This window comes from Pyrgilauda ruficollis, unplaced genomic scaffold (genome assembly GCF_017590135.1).
Source record: "Pyrgilauda ruficollis isolate IOZ18807 unplaced genomic scaffold, ASM1759013v1 scaffold124, whole genome shotgun sequence".
Lineage (NCBI taxonomy): Eukaryota > Metazoa > Chordata > Aves > Passeriformes > Passeridae > Pyrgilauda > Pyrgilauda ruficollis.
Window position 1 is genome coordinate 848,528 of NW_024510766.1, and position 19,355 is coordinate 867,882.

Here is a 19,355-nt window from a genome sequence, read left to right on the forward strand (position 1 = left end):
TCAGAGTGATTTTGATAATTTGTCAGGACTGTTCATAGAAGGTTCCACTTTAATGGCTTTTTAGGCTGTTTTGAAGTTGAGGCTCTTTAAGCATTCTGGAGATTTGTTTGGATGTGTGCAGTACTCCACAGATCTGAAACACAGAAAGTATATACTATTCTGTTATTCTACTGGTGAATAACACATTATTTCTGAAAGAGGAGTTTTCTTCTCTCAAGTCAGCACAGTTAGTGAGACAGTTGAGTCTCAGCAGAGCAGTGGGGCTAACATCATCTTGTGCCTCAGCAAATTTGCAAGGAGAAGTTCACTCATATCAGATTTACTTGGGTTGATGGTGACTAATATTTGGGGTTTTTTAAATTGATGGAAAAAACAGTAAGTTTTTAAAAACTGCTTTAACTCTCTGCATATTGTCAGTCAAAGAAAGTGATGGTTTTGGCAAAAAAAAAAAGAGCACCAAACCCAGGATTTTCCTCTACACAGCAACAGCAACAAACCAATTGTGTCCAAAGCAATGCACAGCCCATGCCAGCTCTAGCAAAGTTGTCTGCATCTGGCAGGTGACATGTGACAACCAATGCTCCAGTGGTCCGTGCACACCACTGAGGCCATCCTTTCATGGTAGGTGATACACACACCCTCTGGAGAAATACTGCACAAATAAACATGGCATGAATCTTTGAAACCCATGCAAGGAGAAGAGAAAGAGCTGCTTCATTTCTGTACCTGTGCTGGTTGCATTGGAAGCTCGGGGTAAAGCATCCAGCACCAACATGAAACTGACTGAACACACATACCCTGCAATCAAAAACACCAGGAGAAGTTCAGGATGGAGTATTTGCAGTGTATGCAGAGTGCCAGATTAAATTATATTCCATGCAACTATTTCAGACTCTATACTTTCCTGTGCCCTTATGGATGAAGATTCCTGCAGAGTGTAGACTGTGAAACCTTGGTGTGATGAAGTCAAGGGGCAGAGTCTGCATTAACTTCAGTGGAACTGGGACTTTACCTTCGAAGTCCTGGTACTTCTCTAATTCTACATATATTCTTTCTAGCATTGAAAACCCAGCCTTTGTCATCAAAGGGACATCCAGTCCTTCACTTATCTGTGCCATATTATACAAGGATGTTGGCTATCTCTGATAGAAATTTTGGATTTTTTTTCCAATTGCATGACGTCATACCCTGAAAAAGTAAATTCAAAAAAGTGATGTGAGTAGTTTACTAGCAGGAAACTTGTCACCTGGCAAAATTGTACCATCATCAGCTCAATCACACAGATAGCCCCTTCTTTCTTAGTCTTAAAAGAAAGTCCATGATGTTTGATGAAAACAGAAACAAAGTTCAGGCAACAGCTGGATTACACAATGCATGTCTTAATTTATTTATTGCTTTTTACTGCTAGTCAGAGAGTACTGCAAGAGGTGAGTGCCATTATTGACTGCATAGTTTCATATTAATTGCAACTATGAATATGTGATCAGTTATCATATGGAAAAATAAACCTTGCTATGCTGCATCACTGATGATGGAAAGATGTTTAGGGCCTTCATATTTCATTTTTGCATTTCATTTTTAAGCTCTTTATAAGATTACTGGAAGTTGCTGTCTAGAGAACCTAGTTTATTCATCACTTAAGGTGAAGGGTCAATAAAATACTCTAAAAGTTGCTTCCTAAAATGTAACTATACATATATAACAGTATAATTATTGTGCAAAATGTTTCTGTACAGTGTCTTGTCTTAGACAGTAAACCTTGCCTGCAAGCAAATGTTTCCATATGAAATGTCCATTTCTGTGAAAGGATGTGTGTCAGAAAAAATGACAGTTTAGGTGATATGTTTTATTGCTCAGTTTAGTGATATCTCTGCTGGGTTCTCACCATGTCAGAGTTTCTCCTTAGCTTCTCTGGCATTTGACCTACTCATTGCCATCCTTCGTTTATGAGCCAAAACAAACTTAGTGTTTTCTACCTTGTAAACCACCACAGTATTTTCAACAGAAAAGAGATCTTGTAAATAGGGTGTCCCTCTACTGAGTTTCTAAATGGAGGCTTTTCTTCTTTCATGTGTGATTAATTTGTATGTTTTCTTTTGTTTCTCTTTAAATACTGTCATTTTGTATAATTTTAAAATCCAGTTTAGATTTATGAGTGTGTAATGTCTTTAATATCTTTTGAATTTGAATTGTGTTCTGTGGCTCACTGCTGAAGAAGGGCAAAATCAAAACATCTCTATTCTTTGAATAGCACCATTATCACCCTATGTTAATGAAATTATTTCAGTATTACAAGAAATGAGGTTTTGGAATTCTTTCAGTATTACAGGGAATTGGATTGTAACTAGAGCATATTTCAAAAAGAATAAAAGGATCCATGATATGTGCTTAGCTCGTAAAGCACCTAATCCTATATTAATTGTGCTTTGGGCAAATCTGCCCTCATCTGAAGGCGACTTTGACAGTGAAGATGAAAATATTGTAATGCTTTTTAAGGACAAACAGCTCCTCCAGCAGGATGGCAGTGAAAGAGGAGTTCCACAGGCTATTCTCCCTTCCCTTCCCTGTCCCAAGCACACACAAAAGCAAACAGTGCTGTGTTGTACTGTCCTTTATAGGCTGCAGGAAACTTGGCCTCATGTTATCACATGGCCTTCTTGCTCTTGGGATTGAGTTTGTGTTAATTATTTTCCCCGTGTTTGGACAGGGAAAGACCATAGAGGTACTTAGGTACCACAGTCTGAAACTGAGTAAGTCTTATGTTTTCTCTGTGTGTGTTGTGCTACAGACAAGAAAACATGAGAGTGTCCATTCCAGCCCAGACTGTGATGCAGAAAGGACTTGGTTTATGTGAAGGGAGAGCTCTGCTGCCTTGTTTGGAGAGGAGGGTGAACAGCACAGGCAGATGCAAATCAGGGTTAGAAGGTATTTAGTTCAGCTTCCAGCAGAAGGTGTCTATGAGGTGGTAAAAAGGAGAGGACTTCTGCTGAAATTATTTTGAAGAGCTTTGACCAGTCTGGCAAGCTCCTTCCTCTGTGAAGGGCTGGTTGAACTTGACTTTTCCTGAATTTACATGACATAGACTGAGGGCAGCAGGATTGAAAAGAAGGATCATGGATGTGATTGTGTGCCTGAAATGCAGCAATGCAGTGATTTTCTCAACTCCACTTCGGAGAGTTTGGCCAGCTTTACCAGCTTCAGCATTTTAACTGTTGCCATCCCCGCTTGTTCTGTGGTTGATGAAGTCTCTTGCCAACAGTAATTTCCCTTTTGGTGCCGAGCTGTAAGGAAAGCACTTGCCATTTGAGGTCACTGAGCTGCACTTGAACCTCTCTGCTCTGCTGCAGAGTTGCTTAATGGCTCTATGGAAATCACCTGCAGCACTGCAGGGCTGCTGAGCTGTGCATGTGGGGCAACTGGAGTGTTCAGCTGAGCAGAAATAGGCAGACAGCCTTGTTGGGCAGCTGGGGATTTATACCAACACAGCTGTACTCAAGCAGAACTTGTTTTTCTACCTGTCTTGGGGTGATTTTGCATAAATCAATAATTACCACCTTTGTTTCTTTGCAGCCTGTTCCAGCACTACTGCTACACTCGAGGTGGCATGCGCCACACCTCCTACACTTGCATCTGTGGCAGGTAAGAGGATGATTTACACTGGGCTGGGTAAGCTTTATAGTCAGCTTCCCCCTGGATATTTGTAAAATTGGTCCTTTTAGACATGTCGTGTGTTTGCAAATGCACCAGAGTGAGTTCTGACCTGTTTTCACCTGAAAAGACAAAGAGAGGTAGGTGGCTACCTCTGTCTTCTGAAGACATAACTTGGATATAGAATCTGCTGCACTCCAGAGCTTCCCCAATGGCTGTTCCTGCTGCTGCCAAGGTCGTGTTTGTGCTCACCCCTGTGCTGCACTTGGCTTTTTTATGAAATAGCACCACGGAGAAGGGCTTTACGTCTGTTCTCTGTTGATCAAAAATACTTTCTTTGAAATACACCTTAAGTATTTCTTATCATCCTCAAAATTCTTTGTCTCAAATATTAGGATGCAATTGAACTGATCTCTTTGGAATTTGGAATTTTTTGCTCTCTCTGCTTCTTGCTGAACAGCTAGTGTTGAAGGTTACTGTATTTGGGAAAGTAGTATAAAAGTTCTCCCTGCAGTTGTAGAAATGCACAAGAGAACACTGTGGGACACGTGCTGAAGAACAGCTGTGTGCTTCATGCGGAGATTAATCTTACTTAGTGGAATTAATCTAATCAGAGATGTATGACAGTGAAATGAGCCATATATGTTGGTATATATGTTCCACTTGTTCTGCTGTTACTCAGAAACATTTGCCCTACACTGAAGTCACATACACTTACAAAAGATAATTTTTATGTTAATGACGATAATTCTATATTGCTTTGAAGGTAATAAGAACAATTAGCACCTCCACTTCTTTCTGCAGTTTACTCAATTGCTTATTTCTAAATGCAATTTTCCAATTTATATGCAAAATTGCACCAGGAGCATGAACAGTTTTATGGCAAATTGTGTATCTAAATTGTCTGAAAAGTTTCCTGGTTTAAGTACCATTGTATAACTTGAGAATTAACATCCCAGTGAAATGAGACCCCATCTCTAAGCTTTTGTCACAGACAGTGATGGTGTGATTTTTCACAACCATGCAGACTTCACATTCACTGACAGTGGATCAGAACCCATGCTGCAGGATCTGTTTTGGGTGCTGGTGGCCAAATCACTTTGTTAAACCTATAGAAATGTCCAGTCAATGTTTGTGTGGTGGCTCCTTGTGAGCGGTGGGAGCAGGCTGAACTCCCCACAGGACTGAAAACCCAGGACCTGCATTGCACATCTCGGGGAGCCCAGGAGGAGGAAAGCTCCCGCAGTAGCTCGGAGCTGGGTGCTGACAGGAGCTCCCTGGGTGTCCTGTCCTGCTCTGCAGGGCATGGGGGTGGAATTAGAGCTGCCTCTGAGCTACTGGAGGATTTAAATCACAGAGAAGGGTTCTCCTTGGAGTGCCACATCCAATCAACATTGTGATTCACTGTTGTCATTAGCAGCTGCCATTGTATCCTACCACTAGAATTAAAAGTGCAGACAAACCTGATTTTAAAAAAAATAGTTAAATGAGATAGCAATTTACAGACAAAGGGCTTTGTATTCTATGTTCTAACTATGAGTGATGAAGTAAGAATGAATAATATTAACAGTTTTAAGCTAGCTCCTAATAAATGAATGAATTCAATTAACATGATAATGGCAAAAATAATAGACATTTTTTAATACTGTGAAAATGTCATGCATTGTAAATATTTCACTTAACTACATTTACAGCTAAAAATAGCTTTTGCAGTTAGGGTTTTTGAATGTTTTATTCTATTCATGCTGAATTTTATATTTTCCTGAACTCTTAAAATGGGCATATTTTGACAGGATCTTTCCTTTTTAGATTACAGGTCTGATAATATTTTCCATAGAAAAGAATAATCCTTTTAAATAGAAAGCAAGTTTGTTGTTAAATTTTTTAAAAGAAATATGCTGATTAAGCTGGAAATCAGGAGTAATCAATACAATATTTCAGTACAGAAATAAATCACTTATCATGTGATGGGTGCATTTAGTTATTGCTGTCCCTGTGCAGTGTTGTATTCTTGAGGAGATGCTAAATGAATGTTTGGTTATGACCAGAAGTGCTCAATGTGTTGTCTGTTACTACGGGAATAGTAACACACATTGATGAGTGTGACAGGGTGTTACTTTTTGAGATTAGTCCTGTAGTCAGTGATACTTTCAAAATCTGCCAGCTGGGAGTGGTTTGAAGTACAGACATCACTGAGTGTCACGGAAGGAGAATAGGAGCATTTCTTAAGCATACTTGGCTATATTTGGCACTCATCTACAAAGTGCTGCTCCCAAGTAGTGTCCAAATGCTAATGAGTTATTCACTGCAGTGTCTTAGGATACCAAGGAGCCATTTGTACAAACAGGACAACAAAGGTAATCCATTCCCAGTGTCCTGCTGGTGCCAGGGTGGGTGGCATCCATTGGGAAGCAGAGGTTCCAGCTGGAGTTAGGTGGTGGTGGAGGCATTGGTATCTCTGGAACCACCACAGAAGCCACTGTCAGCTGCTGTTTGTTGCTCTCTTGTCTTAGGCTCAGGTTCAGATCTTCTTGACTCATGTCTCTGGGCAGATGCCAGCTCTCATCAGGTGCTATCAGTCATCAAGAATAACACTGTGCAGTGGAATGTCTTCTTCTATCTGAGGGTTGTCATAAGTGAAGCTTTTTTGGACCAGATTAGGATACTATTGAATCGGCTTTTCTTTCTTTAACTTCAGTACAACTTTTTTAGATTTCATGCCATAGACAAAAAAGTGGCCAGAAGGGTTAATGCTTTCTTCTGCATTGATTCTATGATGATTTAAATAATGAAGGAAATAGGTTCCAGTTTTAGTCAATGGTCTTCTATTTTTTCTTTACACATCCTTAATATACAGCTACTAGCTACATTTTTGTAGTGCTTGATGCTCAGCATAGTCCTGTTCTTAAAATATTGCTGACATTTCTCCTCTTTCTTCTAATGATTTGTTTTTAGGGTGCTTTCTGATCTCAAATTCATCTTGGGGGATTGTTTTCCTTTGCTAGTAATCAGAATCTCTTACTGCATTCTGCACTCTCAGTGGTGTTAATTTGCAGCTCTTCTGCTGCTTTGTGCAATTTTTTCTGTAACAAACATGTCTTTGACACCAGTTAGAAGCAAGTTATTAAAGGAATAAAAATGGATACACAGGAACCCCTTTGAGGATTTTTCAGGTTGGCTGCCTTAAGGTGAGCATTGGCAGCCTCATGTGTGGTGATTTTCAGAGGTGCTGACCGAAAAGAAGGCAGCCAAGCCAGTGAGCCTCACCTCCCACAGCTCTTCATCATAAACCACGACTTGGCACTCCAGTGCTAGACCTTGCAACTGTTGCCTCTTGGAAGAGAAAGAAGTAGCTTCTACATGAAGTCTCATTTGCTTTCATTTGCTTGAGTGATAAAGTTCTGGAATGGCTGCCCAGGGAGGTGGTGCAGTCCCCATCCCTGGGTGTGTTTAACAAAGCCTGGATGTGGCACTGGGTGCCAGGGTTTAGCTGAGGTGTTGGGGCTGGGTTGGACTTGATGGTCTTGAAGGTCTCTTCCAACCCAGTGATTCTGTGAATTCTGTGCTTTGCCAGTGGCTGGAGGTTTTGTTCAAAGCCTTGAAAGGCTTACTGAATCAGTGTGAACAATTTCTGGCTAACTGTAGCATTTACCTTTTGGGTACACATCATTTCTGCTCCAGAGCATCTTCTTGCCTTCATCTCAGGACAGGGGTAAGGATGCACCCTGCAAGGGAGATTGGATGTGCACCTCTTAGCAGGATCCCACTGGAGGTTTCCATATCTCTGTCTTAATTTGGGTCAGTAGTCAGTAGTCTGAGTCAAGCTCTCCCACTCCTCCTCAGCTGCAGGGCCTGCTCAGAGCCGGGGATCAGCCCTTCAATGCACGTGCTGCTTTTATTTTGGGTGAAAAGCAGTTGGGGAGCGTGCAAGAGCAGGTTGGCTTTGCCTGGTTGCTGATGGGTGTTGAGCCCAGGGTATATGCCCAGAGCCAGCCAGGGGAGCAGTCCCTCTCACTCCAATAAATCCCTGAAATGCATATGGTGTGCGGATCTGGTCTTCAGCACCAACTGTGCTCTCTGTGCTGTGATCCCCTGTGTGTGACAGAGCCAAGATGTGCCTGACAGATCAGGAGCCTCCAATGCCAAGAAAGATTGTGCCTGCTTAACACTTCGCCAATGGTGCTGAAAAACAGATCCTTCACACAGCTCCCCTCACAGTTGGTGCTGAGCCTAACAGAAATATTTTGTAAACTAAAACCTTTACATTAAAATGTGCAAAAGAAACCCCTCATCTTTGTATTTGCAATGTGTTTTGTTGAAAGCATTTGTGCAGTTGTCAAATTTGAGTATATGACTTATTTATGCACTGGTATGGTATATGTCACTGAGGGTGTACATCTTGATAAGTAAATGAGCTGTCTGCAAATACACAAGCATGGAGTCATGCCCTTAAGGTTCATGGTAATTTTTTAAAAGTTGATCATAAATATATGTATGTGCTGTTTGCTTCTCCTACTTTATCCCCAGTATTGGAGGGAGATAAGGAACAGTATCTGCAGCTAAAATCCTGGCAAACTGCTGTGGAGTACGGATGTGCACACCAGCTGTTGTTTCGTAGTTGAGATGGTCAAAATACCAAGCAACACTCCATTTTCAGAAGGCTTCAAACTGTTTTTATTATAGGATGGATGCTTTTTATACATTCTTATAAAGCTCATAAGTTTACTCATTGGTCAGGAAAGACAAACAAAGTGCTAATTGGAACAGGCAGGTTTCTCTTATTTATCCTTCTTTCTTTCTTGGTTTCTGTGTCAACAACTTCGGTAGGAAATTCTTTCAAGGGTGAACATGGATCCTCTCATCAAACTTCTCCTGGCTCACGGAAGTGGCTGTAAAACCTCTTCCACAGTTGGTGCTTTTTATTATTTCCTGTGTTTTTCCTTAAACACCAAACAGTGTCATGCAAGGTCATTCCAGTTACTCCCACATGCCATCCTCCCAGGTTTTAGCCCTCTGCAGGGAAGCAGTTCCTGAGGCAGGGGCTGATGCTGCCTCCCCTCCCCACGCTGACAGAGCAGTGCAGGGCAGGAGCTCTGCACCCCTGTCCCCTGCTGGGAGAGCTCAGCTGGGAGCACAGCTCCCACTGCACACCATGCCTGGCACAGGAGACCTTTTCTTTTGACTGCACTCCATTGCTCTGTTACAGATTTTGTTCTTCAGATAGAGCAAACTAATTTTGAAAGTGTCCTGGTGTGGAAAATATTCCAACAGTGCCCAGGAGACAGAACATCTCAGAAAGAAGTTTATGTCTGTCTGGCTTCATCTTGTATACAGGCTTTCTGAGTCCATTTTTATCTATCTGCACAGCTGCAGAGGTTCTCAAGTCCAGCATCCAGAAAAGAAAAAGCATCCCGCCAGTTGTGAAACTGTGCTTAAGCCATTGGACCAGCATCACAAAATGAATATGTTGGAGCCATAGTTATGTGGGGCTTTTTAACTCTTGATTTAACAACTTTTAACTTTTCTAATTTTTCAGTTTGGAGTGTGTATAATTTTGTGAAGTACACTTTGTATCAGAAAATCATCCCTGTGATTCTGAAATATCACCTTTCACTGTCTTATTACATAGTGATTCTTATATGATAAAAAATACTTAACAATAAATACTTACTGTTTTCAAAATATCAGTGTAGAATTATTCAGATTGTAAGAGCCCTCTTGAGATCATCCAGTCCATCCATTAACCCAGCACTGCCTAGTTCACTGCTAAACTGTGGCCCCAGGTGCCACAGCTACATGTATTTTTAAATAGTTCCAGGGACCCAGTCCAGCCATTTGGATTGAGAGCAGAAACTTACTACTTTCTACTCCATAATCATTGTTTATGGAATTATCTGTATGACTGATGATCTGTTAAATATCTAATATCACAAGTACTTAATGCATCTTGAAGGTAATATCTTTTTGGATACAGTGCATTCTTACTGTTTTTGTAATTGCACACACCAGAAGTCTAATATGAGAAGTATGTCAGATGTCACGTTTACTCCAGACACAACAAAAGATTGATTGAAACTGAGCCTCAGATTCCTGACATCCAAGATTACAAAGCTGTTCCAGCATCACAGCTTGAAAGAACCAAATTTGAGCAGGGTGACCAATGAAAGATTTTGATTAAAGCTGAGGTACAGACTGGCAAGTGAGCTGGAGGGGCTGGAGAGAAGCTGCAATAACCCTGTCCCAACATGTATTTTTGGATGTGATGTAATTCTTCCAGCTTTTTGAAGAGAAAAAGAGAGCATCTATCTGAAGAGAGCAGTAAAAGAAAAGTAGGTAGAGCTTGAGATCTTTATCAGCCTTTTAACTGACATTTTATAGACCCAGAGGAATATCAGTAGGCAAGAGAGGATGCCAAGGCCAAAGGTAGGTCACCTAGTGGATCATGGAATAACAGAACAAGTACAGAACAACAGAACAAGGTCCATCCTTCTCTGGAGCTGCTTTATTCTTGTGAATCAGCAGTTTACTCTGAAAGGTTTCCAGGAATAAAAATCTTTTCTTTGCAATGTGATTTTTCAACAGCAGGTAAGAAGAGAGTGACAGTTTTCATCCCTGCTCCTGCTGCTGGCACTGAGAGCTGTGAATGTTCCCCAGGCAGTGCATCCCTCCAGCAGAGACCACTGTGGCCATGCCAGAGGGGAACTGGGGCTGTTCCCTTGGACAGCTCGATTCCTCCTGTCCCAGTGATTCCTAGAGTGTTTCAAATGTCTGGTTTTACTCCAATGGAAGTTAGTTTGTTTTATGCCTCAGACTACTTAACCTCAAATAGAGAAAAATAGCACTAAGTAATTTAAAAACCTAAAATTAAAAAAAAAAAAAACTAAAAAAAAAAAAAAAAAAAAAAAAAAAAAAACCACAAAAAAAACCACACCAGAAAATAGTAAATGGGTGTAAATTTAAAAATTACTTGCATATAATTCTTTCCTTTACACTGTCATGGACATAGGAAATGTTCATATGAGCTGTGCCATGTTCCTTCTGCAGCCAGGTCCTGTCTTCTAGCCAGAGTAGCAGAATTCCTGAGCCATGCCCATCTCTGCTGCACAAGTGGTGGGGTAGCTACTGCAGCCCACACCAGGGCAGGGATTGTGACAGCTCTCACAGGCTGCTTTTTATGGGAATACACTGATGCTTACAGTGCTCCTTCTTGTGTCATATGAATGTGTGTTAATGTTTCTTCTTCCACTAACTGTGCTAATTTTCTTTTTGCCCGTCAGTGGGGAGAACTCCTCTGTTTTGCACTATGGCCATGCTGGAGCCCCAAATGATAGAACTATTGAAGATGGAGACTTATGGTAAGTAAAGGATTAGAGTTCGTTCGGTATTTTTGTTTTGCTACTGCTCTTTCCATACAGGAATTGTGTGTACTCTTAGGAAAAGGATGACTGCATACTGATAAAATGTCTAAATCTTTAAAATAGAAGGTAGCTTTGCATGCCAGATTATTCTGGTTTCTTCCAAAGGTCCTGCATCTCCAGTTGAAAGGGAGAAGGAGATATGGTTTGAAACACTTCTGAACCAGAGTTGAATTGAAGAAATGGCTGTATTCTAAGTACAAGGGCAGTTACAAAATTCATTATTTGAGTTTGCTCTTGGACCTCAGATCCAAACCTCAGCTCTGGGGGTGGGGTGGAAGATCATGAAAGTGTTGGCTACTTTTGAAGAGTTGCATCAAATTGCAGAATGGATTAGGTATTACAAATGCCTATGTGCACACAGACACCCTGACATGAAGGTAGAGATTAGAATGTGTGAAGAGAACAAACTTGGTTCAGGTCAGGGAAGGATGCTTCTAGTTCTGTGTTGTGCCAAAAACTTCCTATAAAGATTTACTTAGAGTTTAGTGATGTGTAATGCAGCTGAAAATACCATAAAAAACCATAAAGTTTTCTCTTTGTGTACTACATGTCCACATGCTTTGCAGTATCACTGCAGGTAAGAGCAGAATGAATGGAAACACAAAATACATTCCCATAAATTGAAAGACAGACTTATTTGTCTGATGTGTAATATATCAGATCATAACTTTCACACTTCACCTCCAAAGACATGAGTCAAAAAGCCTTTGTTTATAAAAATGCAAAACTAGTTTCGGAGAAGTAGATCACTGACATGCAGTGGAGGAATTGTATAGAATTACCTTTGTAGCCTGTGCAGGAAGAATGAAGGTATGTATTTTCACAGTGGAATGTAAATGTATGAAGAAAAGCGAATTAGTATTATCAATGATAAGCTCAAAACTTATTATGGAAAACAAATTGAATCTCAGAAGTTAAAAAATATGCCTTATTGCCTACAGTTCCAGGCACGTCTTCAGGTGCTGCACAGTGAACTTATGGAATTACAGACGGATAGTTTCTTTATAATACTGTAAAAACTCTTTTAAAAGCTTATTGTACAATAGTTTATGTATTATCTGTGGTTAATAGCTTACTAAACCCATCAAATACTGAAGTTAATTTATTGCAGGGCAATAGTTTTGATCTATGATTGTGTTGTGTTTGAGTATATAATAGGCTATGAGCATTTTTTGATCAGGATGGACGTACCAATATAAAAGTGTATCAGCTGTGTGACTCAATTAAATTTCAAAAAGAAGGTGTGTAGCATACAGGAAATCTCAGCATGTGTTACTGAGAGAAGATATGCCACAGTGCATTATGATATCCCATATTTAAAACTAAGGTCTTTAAATGGTGAGGGAGACCTCAGGGTGAAGGGTGTGTGCAGGAATCTTTCACTTACAGTCTCCAAGGACAACTTAGTGCATGGCTGTAATCCTTCTTAAACCACAAGAGTTCATACAAGATTCCTTGCAAGCCCTTCTTTTCTACAGTACTGGAAAAGTCTTTAAAATATGTTTGGGTTTTATCATTCTCTGGTATCTCAAGAAACCATAACCTACCAAATGCATCAATCACTTCAGGGTTTCCAAACTGCTGAGCAGCACCTGTGCCTCAAGAAAGACAGCAGGGTTTAACAGAGTCTGGAATAACCTCCTGCTCTTGGTGAAGATGATTTCAGGTGCAGGTGGAGTCAGCAAAGGCTGCCCCAGATGCACAAGCACCTGCCACGCTCCAGCCACTGCCCTGCCCTTCCCTGGCTGATACTCACAGAGCAGACTCTGCTCCACAATGGCTTCTTAGTGTTTATCTTAAGGGAGAATAAAACAATAATAAGAAAAAGTGATTTAATTTCTGTAAAGACAATTTTAAAACACACTCATTTTCCACAGTCAAAAATAGTGCTTCAGAAAAGGTCTTGAGGTGTAGCGTGCATGAGCAGCATACAAATCCTGCCAAGGCACTACCTGAGTGGTTTCACTGTGTGTCTTTACACATGTCTAATTTGGGTGTAGAAGGGTGTGTGTGTGCATACAGAGGAGGCATTAAAATGACAGTGTGCTGATTTGTCTGTGTATATTAGCATTTGTCTATTGGCTTTCAATTAAGCTTTTTAATAGCTATGGGGAGCCCTCTGTTGGATAGTCTTAGGAAGCCCTGAACATGGGGAAAAAATAGACTTATTTTTTTGGTGAAAAAGGTAAGAGTATTTTAAGGGTTATTTCTGTTTCTGCAGCGTTTTGGCCTAACATCAATCTAACTATTCATAGAGTTGTATGTAATAGAATTGGGAGATTGAGTATTTGGTATGATTTTTAATAAATTATTCTACAGAATTTCATGTCTTTTTCTTAACATAGTGGATGCGAATAACATTCATGGGTTTTGCAGAAATGTGCAGCTCAGTTTTTTATGTACAAAGCAGTGCAGTGCAGTAAGTATCATTAATAAGTCAAGTAAGCACCTGAATATTAGAAAAAATACATTTGGAAGACTAAGGCTTTGCTTCTGTGAAATGCTTGAGTGCATGCATTACTGGCTTTTTAAAAAGTGTAAGTAAACAAGGATTTAGTTGTTAAAAGAAGATCATAGGCCAAAATACTTGTGCTATTGCATTTTTGCATCTTTTTTAAGGCTGTTATTCTGACTTCTTTGTCAAAAGCTGTGGTAGGTTTAGAAAAGCCTGGCTTTACGATTTTTTTAAAATTAACCTGTATCAGTTGGGCTTATTACTTCTGTAAGAAGCTGGTATGTAATTGTATCTCTGATAGAGCATAATAATCCACAATTTTATAGGTACAGCTTCTGCACTAAAAGATCCCAGTGCAAAACAAAAGACTATCAAGGGAATTTCTGACATTTCTTGTTAATCCACACTGTCTTGCTAAGCAGGGCTATCCTTTTCAATCTGTTAAATATTGAAATAGCTATCTAACACAAAGCACTGTGATTGACAGAGAAAGAAATCAGTATTTTTAGGGAAGTTTAGGTGTTCAGGATACAGATATTTAACTGATATGGATATTAAAAGCAAATATTGCAATAGCAGCAAGTCAGAGTTTTGTTTAAATGATTCGTGTACTATAGCATTCTGTGGTGAACATTGAAATTATCAATTTGCTCTAAACCAAACCCTCCCCCTAAGCAGGTGTCTGTTGTCTCTGTGGTCAGAAGGGTCATCCAGATAAATGGGTAGGCTGAGTCACCATTGTAGGCACTTGGCCCTTTTACTCACTATTAACTTTAAATAAAATCTTCTACTTGGAATGTAGCAAATCACAGCTGGCAGTGATGATGTATGGCCAGGCTGTTCACAAATACTGATTTTCTTCTGTCATCTTGAAGCTCTGACAGCTTGGACTGGAGCTGAGCCCTGGACTGAGGTTCACTGCATGCTGTCCAGGTATTGCATTACTGATTGGATGCCAAGACCCTTTTGTTTCTGTATTGAGGCTGTAACTGCATTTGCTAGTAGGGAAAATGGAGTCATAAATTTATTGTAGTTTGCAATCTCCTGCCTTGCACACAAGAGGCTTCCAGCATTTTGGAAAACCAAAGATCTTTCAAAGTTTGGTGAGAAGTAGAATGAAATTGAAAGCTGCTACTCAAGAAGACAATAACCCAAATAAATTGCAGGAGTAGAGATCTGAGTCCTTTAGGCACAAATCCAGAGCCAATGTGCAGCTGGGAGTCCTGCTCAGAGAGTGGCAGCCCCCACGTGGCTCATTCTTCTGGGCAAGTGTCTCATGAGCAGCTGGCTTTTGTTCACACTGCAGGAAGATGTTGGTTCAATGGTGTGAGGGCCCTTGTGGGAGGTGAAAACTCTGGTTTCAGGTCTTCTAAACTGATCTCTGACTTTGGCTGGAAGTGATGACCTGACCCTGGGGAACAGCATCCAGAACAGGTTCAGTGAGAGCTGGTGTGCTTCTATGGGAAGTGTTGGCTCAACAAATCAGCATCTGCCATCTGAGAAATGAAAGCTTCCTTAAAAATAATGGAAGGAAATTGCCTTGGGTCCTCCTTTCTGCCTTCTGCCCTTGCCCTGCCAGTGCTGAGTGTGGAGTCACACCATGGCTGGGGAGAGAGGGGAGAACCCTGAGCATCAAAGCCACCTGCAGCAGAGGAAGGGGCAGGGCAAATGTCTCTGCCCACCTTTGTGCTCTGCTGGTTTGTTCTAGAAACCATCAGAGATGAGAACCTGAATATATTTTATGTTTTGATTTGAGAAGTTTCTGAGTAAAATTGGAGTTTATTGCATTTGATTTGCAGCCTGGTGGCTGTGGCAGCCTGACTTTGTGGGCTCCTGGCATTGCCACGTGCCAAATGCATGGCAGGAGTTGATTGTTCTGTTGCACTTGATCAGCAGGGCTCCTGCAATGTTTGGCAAATAAAAAATGCTTCTGTGATCTTAAAATAAAGGTTGATTCTTCATGATGAGGCTTACACTTAAATAATAGAAATGTAAGAAAATCAGCCTGGCTCCAGAAGTAACTAACTAGATACAGCTGTTACCTGAGGTGCTTTCCTGCAGGTGTCACGAGTTGCAGGTCTTGGTATTTTTATGGCATCTGACAAATGTACCTCAGTGAAAATTCAGCACTTTGTAAACAACTCTCATAGGTTCATTGACCTTCAAGGATTTCATGACATTTTTGGGGGTTAGTAGGTCCATTTTGACTTTGCAAAATAATGAAAATAATTGTCAATTCTGCTGAGAAAAAAAAAAAAAAAAAAAAAAAAAAAAAAAGAACAAGAAGCGTTTTTAATGCTTTGAAATATCCTCCTAAGTTACTTTGTTAATGAACAGCAGACCCTGAACACAGGCACTCCCCTGGGCTGGGCCTGCTGCAGCACTGGCAGCTGCAGGGGGACCCTGCTCCTCGCTGGAGCCAGGGCCAGAGGGTCATTTATTCACAGGGCTTGGGTGAAAGCATAAATAAGGGGAGTGCAACCAGCATCAACTGCCCGGCAGTGTGGCAGACATAAGAGAGAATCCATTAACCTTCTATTCACAGTGGGACTATCTATTATTTATAAAATAAAACTAGCTTTTAGAAGTTTGAATAGAAGCAGGTTGGATCATCAAAGGATGTCTTTCATTTTATTTGACTGCTTATTTTAACACTCACGTAACTGCTTATTGATTACTTATTTCATTGAAATAATTTACAGATTTTAATGACAGCACTGGGCAGAGTACAGTGTCCTTGGTAAAACAGAATCGCTCTCACTGCTGTTCCCATGATGTGCCATACAGCAAAACAAATTTTACCTGGAAATAGTTTTATTGCATTCAGGTATACTGGAAAACTTTGTTAGTGTCACAAAACCAAACACATCTGTCATAAAAGTACAACCTTTGCATAATGTTAAATGATTTAAATGTCTAGTCTGTATCAACAAGCACAGTTTTTTGCTGAGTCAAATGACAGAGCTGGGGATATGGAAAACTGTCTAGTATTGCAAAAAGCCTTTATCTGAATGGTTTAACTCTGAGGCATATTTTTGTTTCTACTCCTTTCCTTAATATCCCAGTGCAAATTTAAATCATCAGAATAATACTGACAGCAGGGGGCACTAAAATAAGAGCTGTGGGAAGAAGGGATCTTGCCCAGGTTTTCATATTGGTAACATCCTGTACTTGCCAGAGCAAACACTCAGCAGCCTTCTGGGAGCACTGCCTTTACATGCATGCATTCTGCTCAAGTTGTCAAACTTGGGTTTGTTTCCTTCCATTTGGCACTTGTATGTAACTTTTGGTGTTTTCCTTTTATTATTACCTGTGGTGCTCTCAAAAGATCCTTCTAGCACCTCTCCTATTGTCATTTCAGAAGCTTTGTTCATCACAGGGAGTTTTTCCTGGCTGCATGTACAGGTGGTTGGGAAAGGTTGTTCTGGATGAAGCAGAGAGGGAAGATGTTGAATGTTTTTTTTTAATTAAAAGGGACAAGGACAGTTTTCAGGCTCCCTGGAGTGGCTGGTCAGGGGGGATTGCTGGGGGTCTGTGCAGGGACAGGAGCTGGGCTGGGTGATCCTTTTGGATCCCTCCCAACTCAGCCTATTCTGTGATTCTGTGAAGAATATCACAAAAAATAGTTGCTTCTTGCAAGAGCCTGCCAGATTCAGTTTTTCATGGCTAAGCCTTCTATTAGCTAGAATAAAAGTTAATTTGCTGATTTTAATTCTTTGACCTCAAAGCATAATACACAGTTCTCTACAATCAAAAGATTTGTCAATTCATGTATAATCCATGTGTATTTATCTTTTATACATGCAGACACTATGCATATGAAGTATACATATTGCATTGAAACTATATCTGCACATTTATTGTAATATTGTACAGTTTTATTTGTAGGAAATGCACTATTATCTTCTTAGGAAGAGGAATGAGTAAGTGCAAGACTTTCTGTGAGTACTGAGTGACTTTTAGTCATTTATTTTAGGAAAATATTGGAAAATTTTCAATAAGTCAAGAAAAGATTTAGGTGAACTTGAAAAAGATATACCAGAAAAGATGGTTGAAATTTGCTGTATATGTTTTACAAACTCTTTTTTGGAATTCTCAGTATTTTATCAAGTTTTACAATACTAATATCAACCTAGAATCAAAACTCATTTGTCCAGGTGGGGGCAATGTTGTATTTAAAAAGCAGGAACTGACCCTCTTTTTCCATCAGATAATAGAAGTCCTTCCTTTTCCAGCCCAAGTCCTTCAGTGTCTGCTATTAAACCATCTATCCTACAGTACAAAATATTGTATTTATTACTTCTTGAAAGCACCTCTTGTAAGATCTCAGGATGTTCATGTGTCAGATGTAAATGCTCAACTGTTTTATGTGGGTGGGACTAGTATTTTCACTTGGCCTTGTGCACTTTTATGCATTTTGAAGTTCAGTGCTGTAATAATATGCAAAAATTATGGTTAGCTTTAACTTTTCAGTCTGCAGTTTTGAAACAGCTTGTTGGTAGTAATGGTTTTGTTTCTAATAATAATACAAAGTACATTACTGCTACTTACTGGTTGATTGCAAAATTAACTGGCTATCCATTTCTGAAATAATTCCTTTGGCCTGATTCCTCTTGTTTGATTAATATTTACTGTTTTCATCAAGTGTAGGTATTTTTCATTTGTTGTACCTGTGGACTATATTAATTTTATGCTAATTCAGAAAAATTGAATTTGATTAAAAATAGAGAAATGTATTTGCTAGAATTAACAATAATTTTGCCGTAATTGAATGGGTTCTGTTAGTCCTGGTTAATTCAGGCTGTGAGGTTGCTTACTGTCAGAAATAAGAATAAGCCTATTCACCAAAGCTCAGATCACTAAGTATTAGTAGTGTGTTTGCTGTAACAAATTTTAGCTTTCCTTTAAGTGCTGTATTATGGTCTGCCTTGTAATTTTTGCTGTCTATGATGTATGTGAAATGTCTTTTTAATTGTCAACTGTGAGTTTTATCTGTCATAGTTTTAGCATAGCATTCCCAGCATATTCTGAAAAAAACCTGGCTGCCGTTGGACTTGTAATCCACTTTTTGTGGTGGTCTTTAACACAAATACACATGCAGTGTGATAGAAGTACTCTTGATGGATGTTGCTTGTGTTGGATAGAATTCAGCAGCAAAATCTTTCTCATTGGTGTGGGGAAGTCAATTGGATAGGTCAAAATGCAGTTTCAGTGAGAGTCTGCCTGGTTTTTAAACCATCAGAGGGAAGTCCCCAGCACAACTTCTGTGTGCTCCCCCTGAAGCAGACGTAATTCCCAGTCCTTGCATTCAGGTCAGTGTTAGGTCTTCCCTTGTGTCTGTCCAGGGAGTCTCTTCTTGCCCAGGCAGGGGCAGAGTCTGGCAGAGCCTCAGGAGGAGTCCTGCTGCTGCTCCAGCCAGGGCTGAGCCCTGTTCAGGGCAGGAGTATTTCTAATTGCTTACAGTCCACTTCAGGTGTGCCACGAGGAGTGGGTGATTCTTTCAAACAGGAAAGAAATGTTCTTACAGGCAAAATAACCTGCTTGGCTGGGGAATAGGCAGCCTCCTTTTTGGAAATACTAGTTGTACTTGCACTGCTGTGCACTTGGCTTGAACTTTTGGACATGTCCATGGAAAGGCTAGCAACTGTCTTCTCAGGGGTTTTTTATTCAGTTGTCAGCTTCTGTAGAGTACTCTAAAACTCCTGTCTGTTGTGTTCCATTTGAGAACTGGGGGCTGCTTGAACAATCAACAAAAAAACCATAGGCTGTCCAAAAAACTAAGTGAACCTGTGCCATTGGACACTGGCTGAGTTTTCATCATGGAAAGACATTGG

General features: G+C 40.2%; 1 protein-coding gene across 2 annotated transcripts in view; it reads left to right on the forward strand.

Annotated features, from left to right (window-relative positions):
* PEPD (peptidase D) overlaps nt 1-19,355 on the forward strand; it is a 145,737-nt gene that overhangs the window by 80,544 nt on the left and 45,838 nt on the right. For both annotated transcript variants that reach the window (XM_041490575.1, XM_041490574.1), the window contains 2 exons: nt 3,571-3,639; nt 10,926-11,003. In XM_041490575.1, the coding sequence (XP_041346509.1) occupies nt 3,571-3,639; nt 10,926-11,003 (147 nt within the window). The remainder of the gene's footprint in view (nt 1-3,570; nt 3,640-10,925; nt 11,004-19,355) is intronic.